General features: G+C 35.0%; 1 protein-coding gene across 7 annotated transcripts in view; it reads left to right on the forward strand.

Moving 5' to 3' along the window:
- Positions 1–18,708, forward strand: part of ctrip (E3 ubiquitin-protein ligase ctrip) — an 817,513-nt gene that overhangs the window by 79,291 nt on the left and 719,514 nt on the right. For all 7 annotated transcript variants that reach the window (XM_090413730.1, XM_090413731.1, XM_090413729.1 and 4 more), the window contains exon 2: positions 18,056–18,186. In XM_090413730.1, the coding sequence (XP_090269856.1) occupies positions 18,098–18,186 (89 nt within the window). In that variant the 5' untranslated portion in view covers positions 18,056–18,097. The remainder of the gene's footprint in view (positions 1–18,055; positions 18,187–18,708) is intronic.

Consider the following 18,708-nt stretch of genomic DNA (forward strand, 5'->3'; position numbering starts at 1 on the left):
TGTTGTTCCATCTTCTGTGATCATTATGTCTAAATAATTATAAGCCTTTACATTTTGAATGAATCCTATTGATACTCTTGAATTTGCTTTTTATTTATTTTTGCTTGTTATTATATACCGTATTTGCCGGCGTAAATGTGTACCCTTTTTGTACACATTTATTAGGAAAAAAAACTTTATCACCGAATATTATAATGAATTTACACTTATTTCAAATATAAAGTAATAAGTACATCTACTTTCAACAAATACCTAATCTAACTAGGAAAGAGTATCCACCTTATAATCTTCATCAAAACCCAGAAATTCATCTCCAGAGCTAAATGAAGAGACACTTGAAACCTCTTCTAACTCAGAATCAGAGTCATCATACAACAAATTGCCTCTTCCTTCTTCCTGATGGCATAACTTCAAAATCTGACGACTGCATCCTGCAGTCTTCAGATTCCTTGAGTTTATTTTTAACATCTATTCTGTGAGAACGAAACTGATCCCATACTAACAGGGCAGGCTTCTTCAACAGTCTGCCAGAGCTCCTAGACCAAATGTTATGTATCCAAAACTGGAATGCTCTCACACACCGCAAGGAATTAAGAAAGAAATCGCGTAACTCGGAACAGAAAAATTCCAGAAATGAAAGTAATAAAAAAACTGAGTATTGGCGTATAAGACGCACCCTGTTTTTCAGAGCTATTATTATTATTCAGGCCTCCATGGAGTCAAAAGACTCATCGTGGGAGGTCCTTCCTAAGAAACACAAAATCTATCATACCACTCTTTAAACTCATTGACCGTTCTTGCTCTCACCACTCCATCAGGCAATGCATTCCACGGTTCAAGCATCCTCCATGCAAAGAAACCACTCCTCATCCTCTTGCTCAGTTTCCTTTCGTAACTTCCAGGGATGTCCTCTTGTCATCACTCCTTCCCGCTGTTCAACCAAGCAAAAGAACTCCCCAGTGTCAACCCTGTAACCATCTCTCAACAGTTTAAAAGTCTCAATCATATCACCTCTCCTTCTTCTATCCACCAAACTCTGCAGTCCACATTCCCTCAGCTGATCCTCATAACCACAATTGCACAGTCCTGAAACCATCTTTGTCATCCGTCTTTGTACCCTTTCCACAGTTAATTTATTCCTTTCAAATCCTGGGGACCAAATTTCAGAACAACAATTCTAGTGTGGTCTGATCAAGACTTTATAAAATGGAATGACAACTTTTATCGCTGCAGGTCAGTGTCCTTCTCATAATTGCAGCAATCCTCTGTGTTACCTTCACCACCTTTGCAATATGTCCCCTAAACTTCAGGTTTCTATCAATCATCAACCCCAGATCTCTTGTCTCCCCTACTTCCTCCAGTATAACTCCTCCCATAGAGTATGCAGCATCCCATCGATGTTTCCCAAACCTCAAGACCTTACATTTTGCTGCATTAAACTGACACCCCCATTCATTTGCCCATCCATCTAGCTTATTTAAATCCTCTTGCAGGGCTACCACATCTGCACTATTACTAATAATCCTTCCCAGCTTCGCATCGTCCGCAAACAACTGAATATCCCCTTGCAATCCACTGGCAATGTCATTGATATAAAGGTTAAAAAATATAGGTCCTAGTACTGAGTCCTGTGGGACCCCACTTGTAACCCTCTGCCTCCTTGAAACTGCTCCACCATACACAACTCTCTGATACCTATCAGACAGCCAATCCTGAATCCAGTTGACCAATCTAACATCCAGACCTATGTGCTGCAACTTAAATATCAGCTTATCATGTGGCACCCTCTCAAATGCCTTCGCTAGGTCTAAGAAAAGTACAGTATATGCCTTTCCCTCATCTAATGTTCTTGTAACTTTATTATAAAAGGCTAGCATATTGCTAAAACAAGAGCACCCTTTCACAAATCCATGTTGATTCTCACAAATAAAATTACCCTCATCTGCCCAATGCTGTATACGGTTCCTCACTACTTTCTCCAAGATCTTAACTACTGATGACACACAAACTGGCCTATAATTAGACACTTCCAGTCTGTTACCACCCTTATGCAATGGCACCATATTACCTTCCTTCCATTCCCTGGGCACCTTTCTGGCAGCCAGACTTTCATTGAAAAGCCACAGGTTAAAGGCACTGTCAGTTACCTAGCACATTCTCTCAAAACTTGTGGTGAAATACCATTCAGTCCCAAAGCTTTACTGACATCCAGGGTACTTAGTATCTGAAACACACTCTCCTCCTGTACCTCTAAACCTCGAACCAGCCCTATCCCTCTAGCATTAAAACTGACTCCTCTAGGATGAAATACTCCAATAAAGTGTTCATTGAACAATTCCACTATGTCCTCTGCATCAGTCACTCTATTCCCATTTTTATCCCACAATATCATTCTTCCACAGTCATTTCTCCTCCTACTGGCCACATAGCTAAAAAATTCCCTAGGATTTTCTTTGAATCTTAGTGCCAATCTCTTCTCATATTCCAGTTTTGCCTTTCTTACCATACTAGTCACACTCTTCTGGCCTGTGTCTTATATTATTCATGCATCTTCTCTTCACCTGTCTCCTTATATCTCTTCCATAGCCTCTTTTTCACATGCAATTCTAATATTGTTTGTCATCCACTTTACCCCAAATTGTGTCCTCTTCTTCACTCGTGGTATACAACTTACCATTGCTGCTAACAAATATTCTTTCACAATTTCCCATGCACTAATGATATCCCGGCCTTCCAATTCTTCCCTCTATGAAACTTCCCGAAGTTGACGTCTAAGACTATTATAATCACCTGCTTTATGATTCCACATAAGTTCCCGTCTCTTTGATACTCCTGCATGTCTATTCATTTTCCACGTCAAAACCATATGGTCACTCTCTCCAACTGGTGGGAGAGATGTCATCTCAGTTATTAGTAGAAGTGCGATGTAGTGGTTGAGACTGTTGTACGTATCCTCCTGCGATGAGTCTTCGGACTCCTTGGAGGTATCAGGAATAATAATAATTATCAACTCTTCTGATGCTGTAACCAAATCCAAAACTCTTGAAACTCTTGTTTCCTCTGTTACGTGTTGCCTAAGACATTTGTCCCTCAAGAATTCTAGAAATTCCATTCCCCTATTGCTACATGCATCTTCCGCTCTCCAATTTATACTACTGTAGTTAAAATCTTCCATAACAATCATTCTTCTTGCACTTGCCAAACTTAAATGTCTAAACATCTCCTGTCCCCATCCTCTGTGCTGCTGGGTCGGTAGCAACACCCCACTAAATATCCTGTCTTGCCCACCTCTACCTCACACCATATGCTCTCAAAATCATTTGTCTCACTGCCTTCCAAAGCCTCCACTCTTAGAGGACATATGTCGTCACTTATCATAAGCAGTACCCCACCACCACGCTTTCCTCTCCTATCCTGCCGAAAAATGCTGTACCCAGCGACTTCTATTCCTGTTATTATATCCTCTTCTGTCAACCACGTCTCAGTGATCCTACTAATTTTTGGCCAGGCTGATGCTATCTGCGCCACCAATTCCTCTCCCTTATTCTGGATACTCCTGGCATTAGTATAAAGCATATAAATGCCATTGTTTCTATACCCAGCATTACCTGATGTCGTCTCCCTTCTCCCAAGTATCCATTCCCACAAGAGGCCACCCCTGCTATCATCCTCCCTGGGACACACTGACTTGTTCAAAACAGCAATCTCTCCAGATGCCTACGTCCTTCCTCATTCAAATGTAAACGGTCTCTTGCATACAATTCCTCTCTTTCCTCAAATGCACTCCAAGCATCCACATATACCAGTCCTCTCTTGTCACACATTCTAGCTATTATGTCATTCAATATTACTGCTCTTCTGCTCAGCTCGTCATTATTATACCTAGGCAACACGCACACTATTTTCCCTCTCTCTGTCTTCTTCCGTACAGCCTCAAGCAAAAATCTTGTATCTCTCACTGCCCGACTTACATTACCACTCAAGTCATTTGTTCCTACCATCACAATCATCTCATCCACCCTTTCATCTCTCTTAATTGCCATAGCCACCCTTTCTATTGTTCCTCCTGGCAAACACTCCTCACGCATCCTATTTTGAACACCACGGATCATTGAGTCGCCATACATTATACCTCTTACCATTCCCTCTTTCCTATTGTTTCCATTCTTTGCTCTTCTTTCATTCCCATAGGTCTCTCTCATTCCCTTTCCTCTACTGCTATTCTCTCTTCTAGCATTCCCATATCCCTCTCTCCTACTACTATTTCCATTCTCTCCTCTTCTAGCACTCCCATACATCTCTCTCATTCCCTCTCTCCTACTGTTTCCATTTTCTCCACTTCTAGCACTTCCATATCCCTCTCTCATTCCATCTCTCCTACTGTTTCCATTCTCTCCTCTTCTAGCACTTCCATATCTCTCTCTCTCATTCCATCTCTCCTACTGTTTCCATTCCCATACCTCTTACTCATTCCCTCTCTTCTACTGTTTCCATTCTCTCTTCTTCTAACACTCCCAAAATTCTCTCTCTCCCCTACTCTGATTCGCCTTGCATTTATCTCTTCCATTCTCCTAATCTTATCTTTCATACTTCTGCTCTCATTCACAAGACATTCCACCTCCTCTTTCAGCTCATCTATCTCCCTCTGCAGGTTAGTCACTCTTAATCTAAATTCACTCTCCCAAACAAAACCATCTCCTAAACTTTCACAGTCACTCACACCTTCCACATTATCAACTATTATTTTCTCATTCGTATATATATTTTTTTCATTCTCTCCTATCACACTACTTGTCTTCCAACATTCATTCCCCATTCCTGGAGCAACAAGGTCGGATATTGATATTTCTAATGCACTTATTTCCTCCAACTGCCTGCATTTTGCACACATACACTCTCTGCTCTCTTTCACAAGCCATATATCCAATTTCCCCTTTGAAGATTTCTATTTTCAAAGAAAAAAAAGTTCGTCTTATATGCGTGCAAATATGGTACTTGGGTTTTACCTATCTTTAATACTAAGCCATAATTCTGACTCTTTTCATTTAGTTTTACAACCATATTTTGTAACTGTTTTTGATTCCACTATGAACACCAAATTATCAGCAAATCTAATATTGTTAATTCTATGGCCATTTATTGTTATTCCTATTTCAATTTCTTCATATTCTTTCTTTATCCGTTCTGTTTTTATTATTATTTTCAGTAGTATTTTTGAGGCATGGGATATGATACTATTGTTCTAAAATCTTTACATTCTGCTGCATTATTCTCCTTTTGGTATCGGAATGCAAATAGATTTTATGAAGTCTCCTGGTAGTATGCCTGTATCATATATATTCTGTATTATTTCTATTAAAAAATTTGTTCCTTTTCCTCCTATCTCTTTTATTAACTCAGCTGATTTCCATCACATCTCATCATTTTACCATTAGGTAGTTCTTTTATTGCACTTATTATTTCTTCTTTAAGTATACCTGAATTATTTGAGTTAACGCTAATCATCGGTTTGCCAGGCCAGTGATCATTATACAGTTCTGTTAGATATATCTTTGTATTTTTTCTTCTGGATTGATAACATTCTTTAACTTAACTGTTGCCTTGTTATTTTCTTTTGGTTATTAAGAAATTTTATTTTTGAATGTAATTCTAAAATTTTATTTTCTTTATTTAATTTCTCTACTTCTAAGCAGTTATTATTGATTCATCTATGTTTTTAATAAATGTTCTATACATTTACTTTTTATTTGTATATCTAATCTTTATATTCTTCATTTCCACTAGTTATTTTTTCAAGTTCTTCTTTTATCCATTAGTTTTAGTATATCTTCTGTCATTCATAGTATTTTAAATTTGCTCTTGTTTTTCTGATACATTTTTCTGCTGCAATCAATATTGTTTCTTTTGTCTTGATTTATTTGTTGGGGTATTCTTTCTTTTCAGTATACTGTTCTTTATTATTCTGAAATACTCTTGGTATTATTGTTATTTAATTTAGTTGTATCCTACTTGAATGTTCTAAATCTGTTAGTTATATTTTTAACTTTATATTTATTACGATTCTCACAGGTCTGATCCACAGTTGGCACTTTGCATAACTTTCGCATTTGTCATTCTGTTTCTAAATCTCTGATTGATCCTAATAAAATCTGTTTGATTAGTATGTGTACCATTTGGGAGATCTCCATATACCTTGCTTTTTTTCTTTTTGTTCATAAAAAGTGTATGTAATTATCAATTTATGTTTTAAATAAAATTCGATACATCTATTACTTCTGTCATTTCTTATGCCATATCCATATGGGCTTATTCTTTTCTTTCCTATTTTAGCATTCCAGTCACCCATAATGATTAACACTACCTTCCACTTCAATATCTTGCATAGCTTCCTCTATTTTCTCATAAAATTTGGAATGTAATTGTACAATTTTATTTTCTTTATCTAATTTCTTTCAAAATCTTTTTCAGTTTCAATTTCTGAAAAAAAATTTCAAACTTTTCAAGAAATTTTCAATTAGTTTATTAATCATGTGTATTAGTCAATTAATCATGTAGTGTTGTGACAGCACTACGTGATTAAGTTTGAATTATTATTAATCTCTTATCAACATTTTTCCTCCAAATTAGTCTTGATTGTAAGCACCCCATTAAATCCTCAAACCTAAACATGAATTATTTCAGTGGGATAGAAATATATTTACAAAAAAAAAAAAAAAAATCATTCCACTCTGAAATAATTGCCTGAGGATCAAAAAGGATCTGTTCAGATATTTATTTCAACTCCTTCTAATGCACTTCTAACTGAATTATTCCACCTAGACCATGGTCTTTTTTTTTTATCTCTTTCTTGTAGTCTTTACTTCAAACACCTGTTTTTCTTACCTTTCCTCACCCATTCTTTTTAAGTGGCTGTACCATCTTATATTAGCTCTTCTGGTGCATTCTTAAATGCTAACAATGTGAAGTTCCTTTCTAATATCTTAAATATTTAATATTATTCTATCATTGATGCCATTTGTTTACTAACCTAATCTTTCTCAGGACTCGGCCACATCCATGGTTTCTAGTCTTTTATCAAATACTTTATTTCTAACCCAGTTCTCAGATCCATAACTTAAAACTAGCTTTGAACACTGTCTTGTATACTGCCAAGTATACCAAAACATCAGTTGTTTTGGTTAATTTATCTCTTATTACTTACAAATTTATTCATCTGGCTTTCTACCATACTACATTTGCTTATTTTGTTGTCTATTTCCAAATTTAATTTTCCAGCTTCACTAAAAACTGTTCCTAAATAGCTGAAATATTTTACTTGTTCTATAGACTCTGCATTGAGAATCAGCTGAAATTTTCTATGTTCCTGTCAGTTTTCATAGTTTGTCTTTTTTGTGATTTTCATGTGAAATTTGTTACATCATCATCATCACGAACCATGGGCTCACTGCCCATTGGTGTCTGATGCCTCCTTCACTATCTTCTTCCACCTTTCTTTGTCCAGTGCACAGTCGCTGTTTCTATACATCCCTTCCACACCAGTCCTTTAGTCATCTATCCATTCTCTGTATGGTCTACCTCTTCTGTTTACACCATCCATAATATCAAATGTGAATGTCTTTATCTTCCAGTCCTCACTCATTCTGCTGATGTGTCCAAATAATTGCAGCTTCCATTTTATGATCTTTTGCATTAGATTCTTCTTTGGTTTTTATATTCCAATAGAGCTCTTCATTTGTAATTTTCTGTACCCATCCTATTCTTAGAATCTTCCTGTAACAAGTTCTTTCAAATGCCAAAATTCTTTTTCTTGATTTCTTATTTATCACCCACATTTCAGATTCATACAGTACATTGCTAAAGATGCATTTGTTACATCTGTTATTCAATTTAGTCAGAGAATCCTTTAGACTTGCACTGGATGTGTTTAGGAGTACATCATCATCTGTATAAAGCAGAGAGCTAAGTTTGATATATCCAGTTTTAATATCAGGTTTAATGTCACTTTTATTTCATAAATTCGATCCTTTATTTCTTTATTTGATCTTTATAGATGATGAATAAGAGTAGGGATAATGTGCTTATCCCTACTCTTATTCATCTTACACCTGATTTTACATCAAATTATCTTCCTCTATTTCCTTCAATTTTTACTGCTGACTTACAGCTTAAACATACACCGTATATTGCTCTGTATAATGTTCCATTTAACCATTATAATTGTACTGTTTTCTGAGCCTCTGTAGCACAGTTAGTGTAGACGAATCCCTTTGGTCAGAAAGACCTAGTTCGATTCCCATCAGTGATGTCAGGAACCTTTATCTGGTCTCTTTTGACTAAAAGTGAGTTAGCCGGCCTCTGTATGAGACATACAAAGGCCGGCTAAGATAGGGGGGTTTCACCCAGAAACTAAGGTTTTACGTCCTCCAGAACAGGCAAACTGGCCCGTGAACACATGCATTTACAGACATAGGATACAACCAGAGGCATAGGGTTAACCACCTTATCCTCGATACGGTAGTGATTAAATGTAGAAAAATGCTCGACACCACAAAGTAACAGAGTAGGGACGGAATAATAATAAGAATTTTACTGTTTTGAAAAGCTTTTCTACGAGCACTTTATTGTAAGTCTTTCCTAGATCTACAGATCATTGACATTCTCATGATTTTTGAATTATTTGTTGTAAATTGAAAATCTGATCATGATATCCTCTATTTGGTCTGTTTTTACTAAATAGAGGTTTTTCTTCTCCAAGTTTCTCTTCCACAATTTTTCTCAGTCTCTTTTTAACCATACTTGGTAAATCTTACTTGAAACACTTAATAGAGAAATTCATCTGTAATTCTCATATTCAGTTTTATTTCCTTTTTTTTTTCTAGATGGGAACTATGAGATTTCTACTCTAATCATGTGAAATTTGCTCTCTGAATTATGCAGTGAGCCCATGCAAAACTTATACTTCTATATTTAAGCATTACTGGTTGAATATCATCTATTCCAGCTGCCTTTCTACATTTCAAGTCGATGGCTTTTTCTACCTAAAAAGCATTCATATATATACTCCCTATTCATATATATATATATTGCTGTTTAACTCTTTCAAGAGTAATAGGATATACTTATCTTCAGTTTTCATGGCACCTTTATCTTAGATTCCTTTTTATGGTACTCTTTTCTCCATTTCTAAGTTTTTTTTTCAATAGATGGGAGTTCCACCTCAGGCTTTAAGGATATAAATTTTTTTATAGTTTGTCTAAATCGTATAAACCAGGGATTCTCAACCTATGGTACACGTACCACTGCTGAGTAGTACGAAAACAGATTTGCTTACTGGTACATCTATATCTTGAATTAAATATAGTGATATGCCACTGGAAAAGGTTGAGAATCCCTGGTATAAATTTTACATATGATATTATATCACTTTTGCATACAGCTTGTACCTCTTGAAATCCATTGTTGTTTTACCTTTTTGAATTGCCAGTTACACTTAAGATTTGTAAATTTTAGGTTAAAATGTAGTATACCTTATTAATAAGCTTTCTTTTGTTTACATTTTTTTTTTTTTTGTCATAAGCATGCTGCACAAGCGATTAAAGTAGGAGTCCTCTTCGTTTGCCATTGCAAGCTCACTAATACCATTAGATAAAAAGTTGATTTGGTATGTTCTATTGTTTGATATAATAATGAATCACATTATTTATAGTTCAGCTTGAAACTCACTGAACCAACTTCTCTACCTCCTCTTTCATTCCATCTACATGTGTTCTTTTGAACAGCCTCCCTACTCTGCCTTTCCCAAAGAATACAACCTTTAGCTATTTAAAAAAAAAAAAGTGAACAGAATCCCCCTTATGATTTTGCCCATATACAGCGATATGCTGTATATGGGCATTAATGGGAATTCACTCGCTCACTATATTCTTTTCAAATCTGGTTTATTCATACTTCTCCCTAACTTTACAGCATCTGCAAACAATGCACATTCCAATTCAGATTTCTCCCAATATATATTATCAGTATATAAGATTAAAAAAACACGGCTTCCTTGGGAAGCCCACCTCTTCCTGTATACTACTAAAATATATGTAATAATCTATTGATATACTTACCATTCTCTTATCCAGAATAGTTTCAGTATGGTTTATAATGTGTAGAAATAGTTTATATACTCTTTACTGTTATTGCACACTTTAGAATAATAACAGTTCAGTTTTCTTACATTCATTTTATTTTAAGAACAGTTTGAGAATTTCCTGTATCAATCTTCGGAGTTACAATCAGTAGCAAGCCATATTGGAGCAGTTCATGTTATTTTTGACAGTATTTTCTAACAACATCACAGTAAGACTAAGAATTAAATTGCTAATATTTTGATGGATTCAACCCAGAATCTGCAGACCACAAAGTACTTGTCTAAATCATGTATATAGTGGAAGAATTCGAATTTTAATGGAATCATAAAGAACACTCCTAGCATTTACCCACTGAATTTAGGAAGGCAACCTGGGTTGTTTGTGCTGAGAATTTAAAAAATTAGTCTCCAAAATTTTTGGGAAATTTATCCTTATAAATAAATTTTAATAAGAACTTTATTCCACTCATATTATCCTATGGTGATGCCATTCATCATTGCAGCAGTAAAACAGAGAGAGAGGAGTCCTTTAAACATTTTGAATCATTTTGCTACTGTTAAATTGTGAATGAAGAATTATATATTTTTATTAATACTTTATTCATGATTTAACATGAATTGCATTTCCTGAGCTAAGTTTGCTCCTAAATAAATTGTAATTTAAACACTTACTGTTATTTGTTCATTGAAATAATAATTGTAATTTTTTTAAAAATTATTTTATCTTGTATAAATTATTAATATAACTTGTAAATGTATCCTAAGTGAACTGTAATATGTGCATTTTATTTGTTGTTACGGAAAGTGAAAGTATTTCTAACGGACTCTGCTAATGTGATTTGATTGACTGCTGTCAAAAAACTAAGTTATTTCATGATAGCGCGTGCCTTAGCATTGAGAACTGTACAACGATCACGTGATAATTTCGTGATTTGGGCAGGAAAAAGAGAGGATTTATGAGATAGAGGAAGAAGGAACCAGAGGGAAAATGGAGTGGGTGTAGATAGGTACTGAGACGTGACCTAACTTGAGATTGAAAGTCGCAACAAAGGTTTGGAAGCTTGTTCCGATTTTAATGAATCTTACTTCGAACTCATAATTATTTATAGTTTCCTGTCACCTTGTAAAGGAATTGACCTGAGTGAGTGGATAATAATAATATGATTGAGATGTATCGTAAGACAAGTTATTACGAGCAAGAAAATATCTTTTCCAGTCTTGGCAAATAAGTTGTTGAACTCAGGGATGCTACAAGTTTTGTATCGTCTATAGTGGAAGATTATCGAGTGCCTAGAAGTGATGTAAGAATTTTCCATAATGTGGAAGCTATGATGATCATGCTGGTAAGAATATCTATTCTGTAACTAACATGTGATAGTGTTGCTTGTGTCCGAAGAACTTGGTAAAATTTCGTGTTGCTGAAGTTGGCTAGTCCAGCTTGATTGAGTGATATTATAAAACATTTCCTTGTGAAACAAAATGTGAGAAACTTCATTAAAGAAATAGTTCGTGTTTGAATGTGTTATCTCACAATGCATATGTATATTTAAGACTGAACCTTTTAAGAACTTTTAATCCCCTGATAGATATTGAAGTTGCCAATTAAGTGTTTGATAAATTAAAGTTTATGAATATTTCTCCGAGACTAAAAAGAATTAACTTTTGAATGTCTTGCTGAATATTTATGTTGTTTAAAGTGAAACTAAGTTGAAATCATAACGGATGAGAATTGTGAAAGCCTTATACATAAGTTTTAGCAGTAAATGATATACTCAGCTGATTAGGATCTAATTTCTTTATAGAATGCATAAATTATTTTCTAATTGTATTGATATTAATAGTTCTTGTTTCTTATGTAAGAATAATTTTGTGAGAGAATTAAATATCTTGTTTAACTTGATTCTCATGCTTGCCTAATTTCAACTTCATTGCACCGCTCATTAAAATACGAATCTTGCGGGAAACCCTATATATAATTAAGACAATTTCGGCCTGTAGTAAGTTCTCATAGCTGTAGTGCTAATTGGTGCTTGATTCCCTCACAAAAATTGTGTGATTTCAAACATAGAGTGGCACAGTATAATAAAAATTTTCTTTGTTTGAAAGTGGGGGCAAACAACAGCTAGCAAATATAAGGTTGGATGAAAGACAAACACAACACTACTAAATATGGTCAGATTTAATAAAAATCCTAAATACCTCATTTCATTAAATACCATCCAGCCAAAGCATAACTATTAATTTATTATTTATCTTGATGTGTTTTGTTTAATTTTTCCTTTGGTTTGATTTAAACAAAGCAGGATTTACAGTCTGGAAATCCTACTCTAGAAACCAAAGAACTTTTTCATGCCACTTCAGGTCTCCAGTCAGTGGGGAAGTAATCTTGTACTGGGCGATGAAGTTCATCTCCCACCTAAGGATGTTCACAAAACATCTCTACCCTTAGCAGGATTGAAACCTGTTGGTTTGAGAGGCTTAATAATATGCTCGGCTAAACCTGGCTGGCTTATATTGGCACTTTCACATGAATTTGAATTTCAAAGAAATCCACTTTCTTGGTATTTACCCAACATTTTTACAAACATCTTTTCTCATTTTCATGTAGCTGTAATTTTTAATTATTTTTAATAATTAATTGTAACATTATGATTGCATTCAGTCATTAATACTTGCAAAATAAGAGTATGATAAACTACACATTTCAAGAATCATCCTTACACTTACTTTATTGACCTGAAGCAGCACTGCAAACATTGATAAATACTCCATTATGTTGTTGGCCACATTTCACATCGCTCTTTTTTTTTTTTTTTTTTTTCTGAATTTTATGTGTGTGTGTTAGAGAGAGATTGCTATTTATTTCCATGATTTTATATTCTCTGAAACCTGATAAGTTGGCTAATCTTATCTGTATTAAATATATAGTGTATTATGGCCGTCAAGTGTGTTCTTTTTTCCAGTTTTCCTGTTTTGGGATGAAGAGCTTGGTTTCCAGAGGAAGAACCCTATCACCTCCATATGAGCCCAGCTAACTCACCTTGGTTGAAAAGCCTGGATAAAGATATTAATAAATGTACTAGATGGGATTCTATTCCAATTCTTTCCAACCAAATTGCTTTGTTGAAACTGACCAAAGTATAGGGGCTCTTAAAATAAGATGTATTTTTATCACAGTCGAATTTCCTCCTCCACCCCAACTGTAATAAAGTAAATTTTTTTTGGGAAAAAAATGTTCTTTACAGCAGAAGTCTGCTGAATGCATTCCTCCAGATTGTTCCACTGACTGATTCTTAATTAATCACCTTGCATAAGTTTATGAATCACAAATTTTATATATATTTTATTTATTTATTTTTGAAATAGATTAAATGACTATAAGCCAAATTTAAATAAACTGCACAATGTCAATGAATGATAGTTTTCATCTAAAGATGAGAAAAATTGGGGAAAATATCTTTTGATGCTATGATGGAAAGAATTGTAGAAAGGAAAAAAAATCATCTTTCATCCAGTACACCTTCGGCACTAATCTCAGCTATAATCTCTAACTGTCATTGTGCTGCTATCCAACTTTGGCATTCAAGAGGCCTTGAACGCATGTTCACATCCAGCAATGAAGAGATACACAGAACAGTTTAGATTTTTTCTCTTCAAATGTTTGTTTTGGTAGTTCCCTCATGTTATGCACCTGAAGAAGTCTTCTAAGAAGACTAAACTAGTTGTGCAGTTTATTTAAATTAAAATAGTGTTTCTATTTTTTATCTCCCGTGTTAGTAATTTAATCTGTTTCAAAAATATTTACTCTCAGCCGAGTAAATCAGTTATATCACACACACACACACACACACACACACACACACACACACACACATACATACATACATACATACATATATATATCAAGTGGTATGCCACAGAGCTCTTTTCTGTTTAATATGTATGTGATTGGTAGTGAGAATGACTGAAAGAGAATAATCAATTTTTTTGCTGGTAACGCAAACTGGAGTTGGCACTGACAATTGAAGATAATGTAGATATCCTACAGGAAGATTAATCAACTGATATTGTGGACAGTGGATAATAATTGTAGATGCAGAGCGTAAGGTTAGGTTAGGATTAAGAGGTACAAGAAGAAATTAATATTTCGGATTGAGGAGATACTTGCTTATTACATTGATATGACTATACTGAAAGAAATTGAAGCTGTGGATTTAGGAGTTGATGGCGAATAAGGAATTGAAGTTCAGCAGGCATTGCAAAAGTGAGCAAAATATTATAGAAAATATTTTGGAAAAAGTAAATGATTAAAAAGATGAAATGTTGAAAGATGAAATGCTGACTTGGGATAAGGAAATGGTTTTAAACAGTACTGATATGATCACTCCTACACAGATTTGTTTTCCTGGATTTCATATTAACAAGAAAGTGATGACGATTTACAGGCATGCGACCAAGAAAGTAATAGGACTGGACTGTAGAATGCCTGTTATGGGGATAGCTTGGAAATTTCTATGTAGTAAAATTTAGTCAGTAGACAACAAAGGAAGGATATGATAAAAATAAGTTATTGAGGAGGTTTTAAAAGATGCATGCAGAAGACACTTTTCAGTACATGCAGAGGAGGAGGAATCACTCCTAGAAATTGAGAAATAGTGTGGTTAGCTAGGGAAAATTTTTTTTTAAGTGGATGTTGGTGCATTGTCAGTGAACAAGTTTGAGAGGTGTTGTAGGCAGTGTGCAAATAGTGGGTAGTCTGGGTCTCCCATGAATTCTAGAGCTCCAGTTGAGGGATATTGCAATAATGATAAAAATGAATTTTCAAAGATCAAACTACAATGTTCTCAAAATGCTAAATATTTTATAATATCCACTCATGAAAGATTATAAACTTCACTCTTTGTATCATTTTTGGTGAGGTTGGATAATCCACAAACCCTAAAGACTCAACATGGTACTTTGCTTATGGCTACTTCCATGATGCAAGATTGGCAGAGAGAGAGAGAGAAAAAGAAAGACCATTCTAGGTTAATTTCTAGTCACTGACAAGTTATTTTTTCAGCTGCTTTGTGAGTTAGTTTACCTTTGGCACTGTCAAGTGGAGTTTTCCTCTCAGAAATGTAGATTTTTTTTTAAAAAAACAAACTATAAAATGTGAAACTTGCACTGTTTCAAACAATAATACACACTATGAACACAAGATGGCAGCACTTGCTTTACTCCCATCATCTGTAAGCACAAATTACTGGCAGAAATGAGCTCAAGTACTAGTGATGACTAAAGATGAAGACTAATTGCTTACTAATTTACAAAAAATTGGAGATGAGTCCTGCATACTTCCTGTGGAAACATTTGAGATTTATTTTTTTTTCCATGTGAAGAGAATTACTATTCTCTATTAAGAACAGTAATCCTCTTCACATTCAGATGTTTGCATAAACATCTGAATGCTTATGCAAACATCCGTAATTGATCAAGTGCATACACTTTTTTTTTTAAATGTAGCAGTTCAAATAAATTAGTACTATTCATTGTTGCAAGATTCTGTGGAGTGAGGACATATTAGAAGTGTTTTGTTATTATTCCACATGAAAATCAGATGGGATAGAATAATTTATTGACTACTCAACTAATTTCATGAAAATTCTTGTTTCACATCTTCAGGAGAAATAAATGAATAAACTAAAAAAACTGGTTATAACAGATAATGTACATTATGAAATATTTGGAAACAAGAATAACAATGGGAAGCATGCATTTTTCATGAAGTTGTTTGATGGTTCGTTGTATGCTGCAAACTACTAGTAATGGTGTGCATATCATGTTGAATTAAAGAAGACTAGACTTAATGAAAAATCATCCCTTGTTTTTTTTTTGTTGCAATCTTGAGGAAGCTTGATCATTTTAGCTGATTTCTTAAATGCTCTTGAAAAAAATCTATGATCTATCTTGAGCATTTGGTTCGTTGCCATAATACTTGTTTGGTTTCAGTCGTATGTGCTGCCAGTCCTGATTTGTTTCCTTTTGTTCTCTAGGTCTATGCTGTTCAGGTTGGCGTTTCTCCTGACCTGCCTGTTTGTCCTATATGGTGTATATCAGCAAAGAACTTCATAGCAAATGTTCACTTATCATTTGTTATTCCTATTTCCAAATACACTATCTACCAGTAATTGTCCAGACACCCCTGTTATTTGAAGTTATGGAATATTCCAGGTTTGTTAATAACATAAAAACTAACATACAGATAGTAGGAAGCAGTATTTCATCATAGCAGTTTAATACAAGTGGTATGGCAACACAACGTGAACTCAGTGACTTTGAGAGAGGTGTCATCGTGGGCTGTCATATTGGTGGCATGTCCATATGCGGCATTGCTGCTCAACTGGAGCATCCAAGATCAACGGTTGGCAATGAGATCAACAAATGGAGACGTTCTGGCATCACTAATGCAGGAAAACACCAGGGTGGCTGCCAAAAATGATTGACAGGACAGGAGTGTGTTAAAATGGGTGGCACACAAAAACCAGCTACATTCAACATGGACCATCTATGATGAGTTCTAGAGTGCCAGTAACACCATTGTAAGCACTAATACTGTATGAAAATAACTCCATTTATTGGGTTTCCATGGAAGAGCAGTGGCACACAAGCTGAATATCACAACAACGAACAAGGCGGCTCATCTGGCCTGATGCAAAGAACTTGTGAACTGGACAATTGACCAGTGGAAAATGGTACGCTGGAGTAATTAATCCAAGATCACCTGTTTCCAGTCTGATAACAGGGTGGGAGAGACAGCCTAGTGAATGCTTGTTACCAGTGTGTTGTACCCACAGTAAAATTTGGTGGTAGAGGAGTAATGGTGTGGGGTGGTTTGGAGTAGGACTACTGGTCGTTGTCTGTGGTTCCATGAAGGCAGCTCAGTACCTATCTTGATATTCTGGATAATCAGGTGCTGCCTACACTGTGGAGTTTTTATGGAGTAGACCTGCGTTACTATCAAGACTACAATGCCTCATGCCACAAAGCTGTGGCTGTTATGGAATGGTATGAAGAGATGGGTGTTAAATGACTGATCTGGCCTGCAGATAGTCCTAACCTCAACACCATAGAACACTTGTGGGACAAATTGGAGCAGCAGTTTCCAGGTCCAGATCAGCATGTCCTCGATCTGTCACTGAACTTAGTTCTGCTTTGATGGAGGAATGGAGACAAATTCCACATGATGTCTCCTGCACATTGGTTGAAAGTCTCCCTCAAAGGGATGCAGGAGGTGATGATCAGAGCCAAAGGTGGACATACTTGAGATTAGGGTTCGCCTACTGGTATCAATTGTAAATTGCTAAAGAGTCTGGACAATTATTGGTAGATAGTGTATTTCATTATGTATGTTACCTATTATAATGTGTTTTTCAGTTTATTCACTTATTTTTCTGATGTGAAACACAGTTTTCATGAAACTAGTCGAGTAGTCAATAAATTTTTTATCCCATCTGTTTCTTTCATTTGGAAGAATACTGGCAAAACATTTCTAATAAATTAGTACTGTTCAGTCTATTAAGAGTAGAATTACATTATGCACTTATTAGAGATAAATACCCAGCATGGGTATTCCATGAATTTGTTCACTATATTGGTTAAACATTTGTCACAGATGTGAATCAGATTGTTTCCTTTTTCTCAATATGTATGAACTCCTAATTGCTACATTCTGATCATCAATATTGATCAATTTTTTAATTTTAGAAATGTCCACATAGTAACAAATAACACTACTGACATGTTACGTACTATTCTATGTTATTAGCATATATTTTTATTCTTTTTTTTTTTAAATTAGATATTTTATATTCCAGGTAAATTATTTTACTATATTAACTGCTCCATTTAGTTAAAATCTACATGTTTTTTTTTGTTTAGGTCAGTCAGACTGTGGCATGAATAATCTTCAGAGAAGTGTCTATGGCCGATCAACCTAACAGCCACCAAGGGGGGTCGCAAAGACATTCTGTTCAACCCTTCGCGGGGACCCGATCACCAATTAGAACACGGTTTGTTATTTCTTTGCATTTCATATAAAATTGTGTGTGTACATGCACACATATGCACATCACATTTACATTTTATGTTTTGCATACATATTTCATTTTTGCAATTCACATGTGCACTTTTTTTAGTATGAATCCCACCCACAAAAATCTATAAACCTGTAGTAGATTAGTGTTGATGGAATGAGTTAAAAATGAGATTATCCAAAAATCCTGTCATGGGAACCAAACATTGAACTTTTTTTCAAAGCCACTTCAGGCCTAGAACCAGTAGGATAATGGTCTCACCCAGGATGACAAAAATCCTTTCCCAAAACCTAATACATTTTTAATTATTGAGGTTAAAAGTTAATATATTTCAAGCCCAATTTGTTTTTTACATTACTGTTTTATTTGTTACTGAGAACTTGTTTTGTATTCATCTGAAAGGCATCCTTGCTTGCTGATTCTTGATATCAAAAGATGGGACCAATTTCCAGCTGACAGAGTTCCATGATAAATTTTGGTTTAATGGAATGAAGGATG

This window comes from Typopeltis vanoorti, chromosome 24 (assembly GCF_054136105.1).
Source record: "Typopeltis vanoorti isolate ZY-2024b chromosome 24, IOZ_Tvanoo_1.0, whole genome shotgun sequence".
NCBI lineage: Eukaryota > Metazoa > Arthropoda > Arachnida > Uropygi > Thelyphonidae > Typopeltis > Typopeltis vanoorti.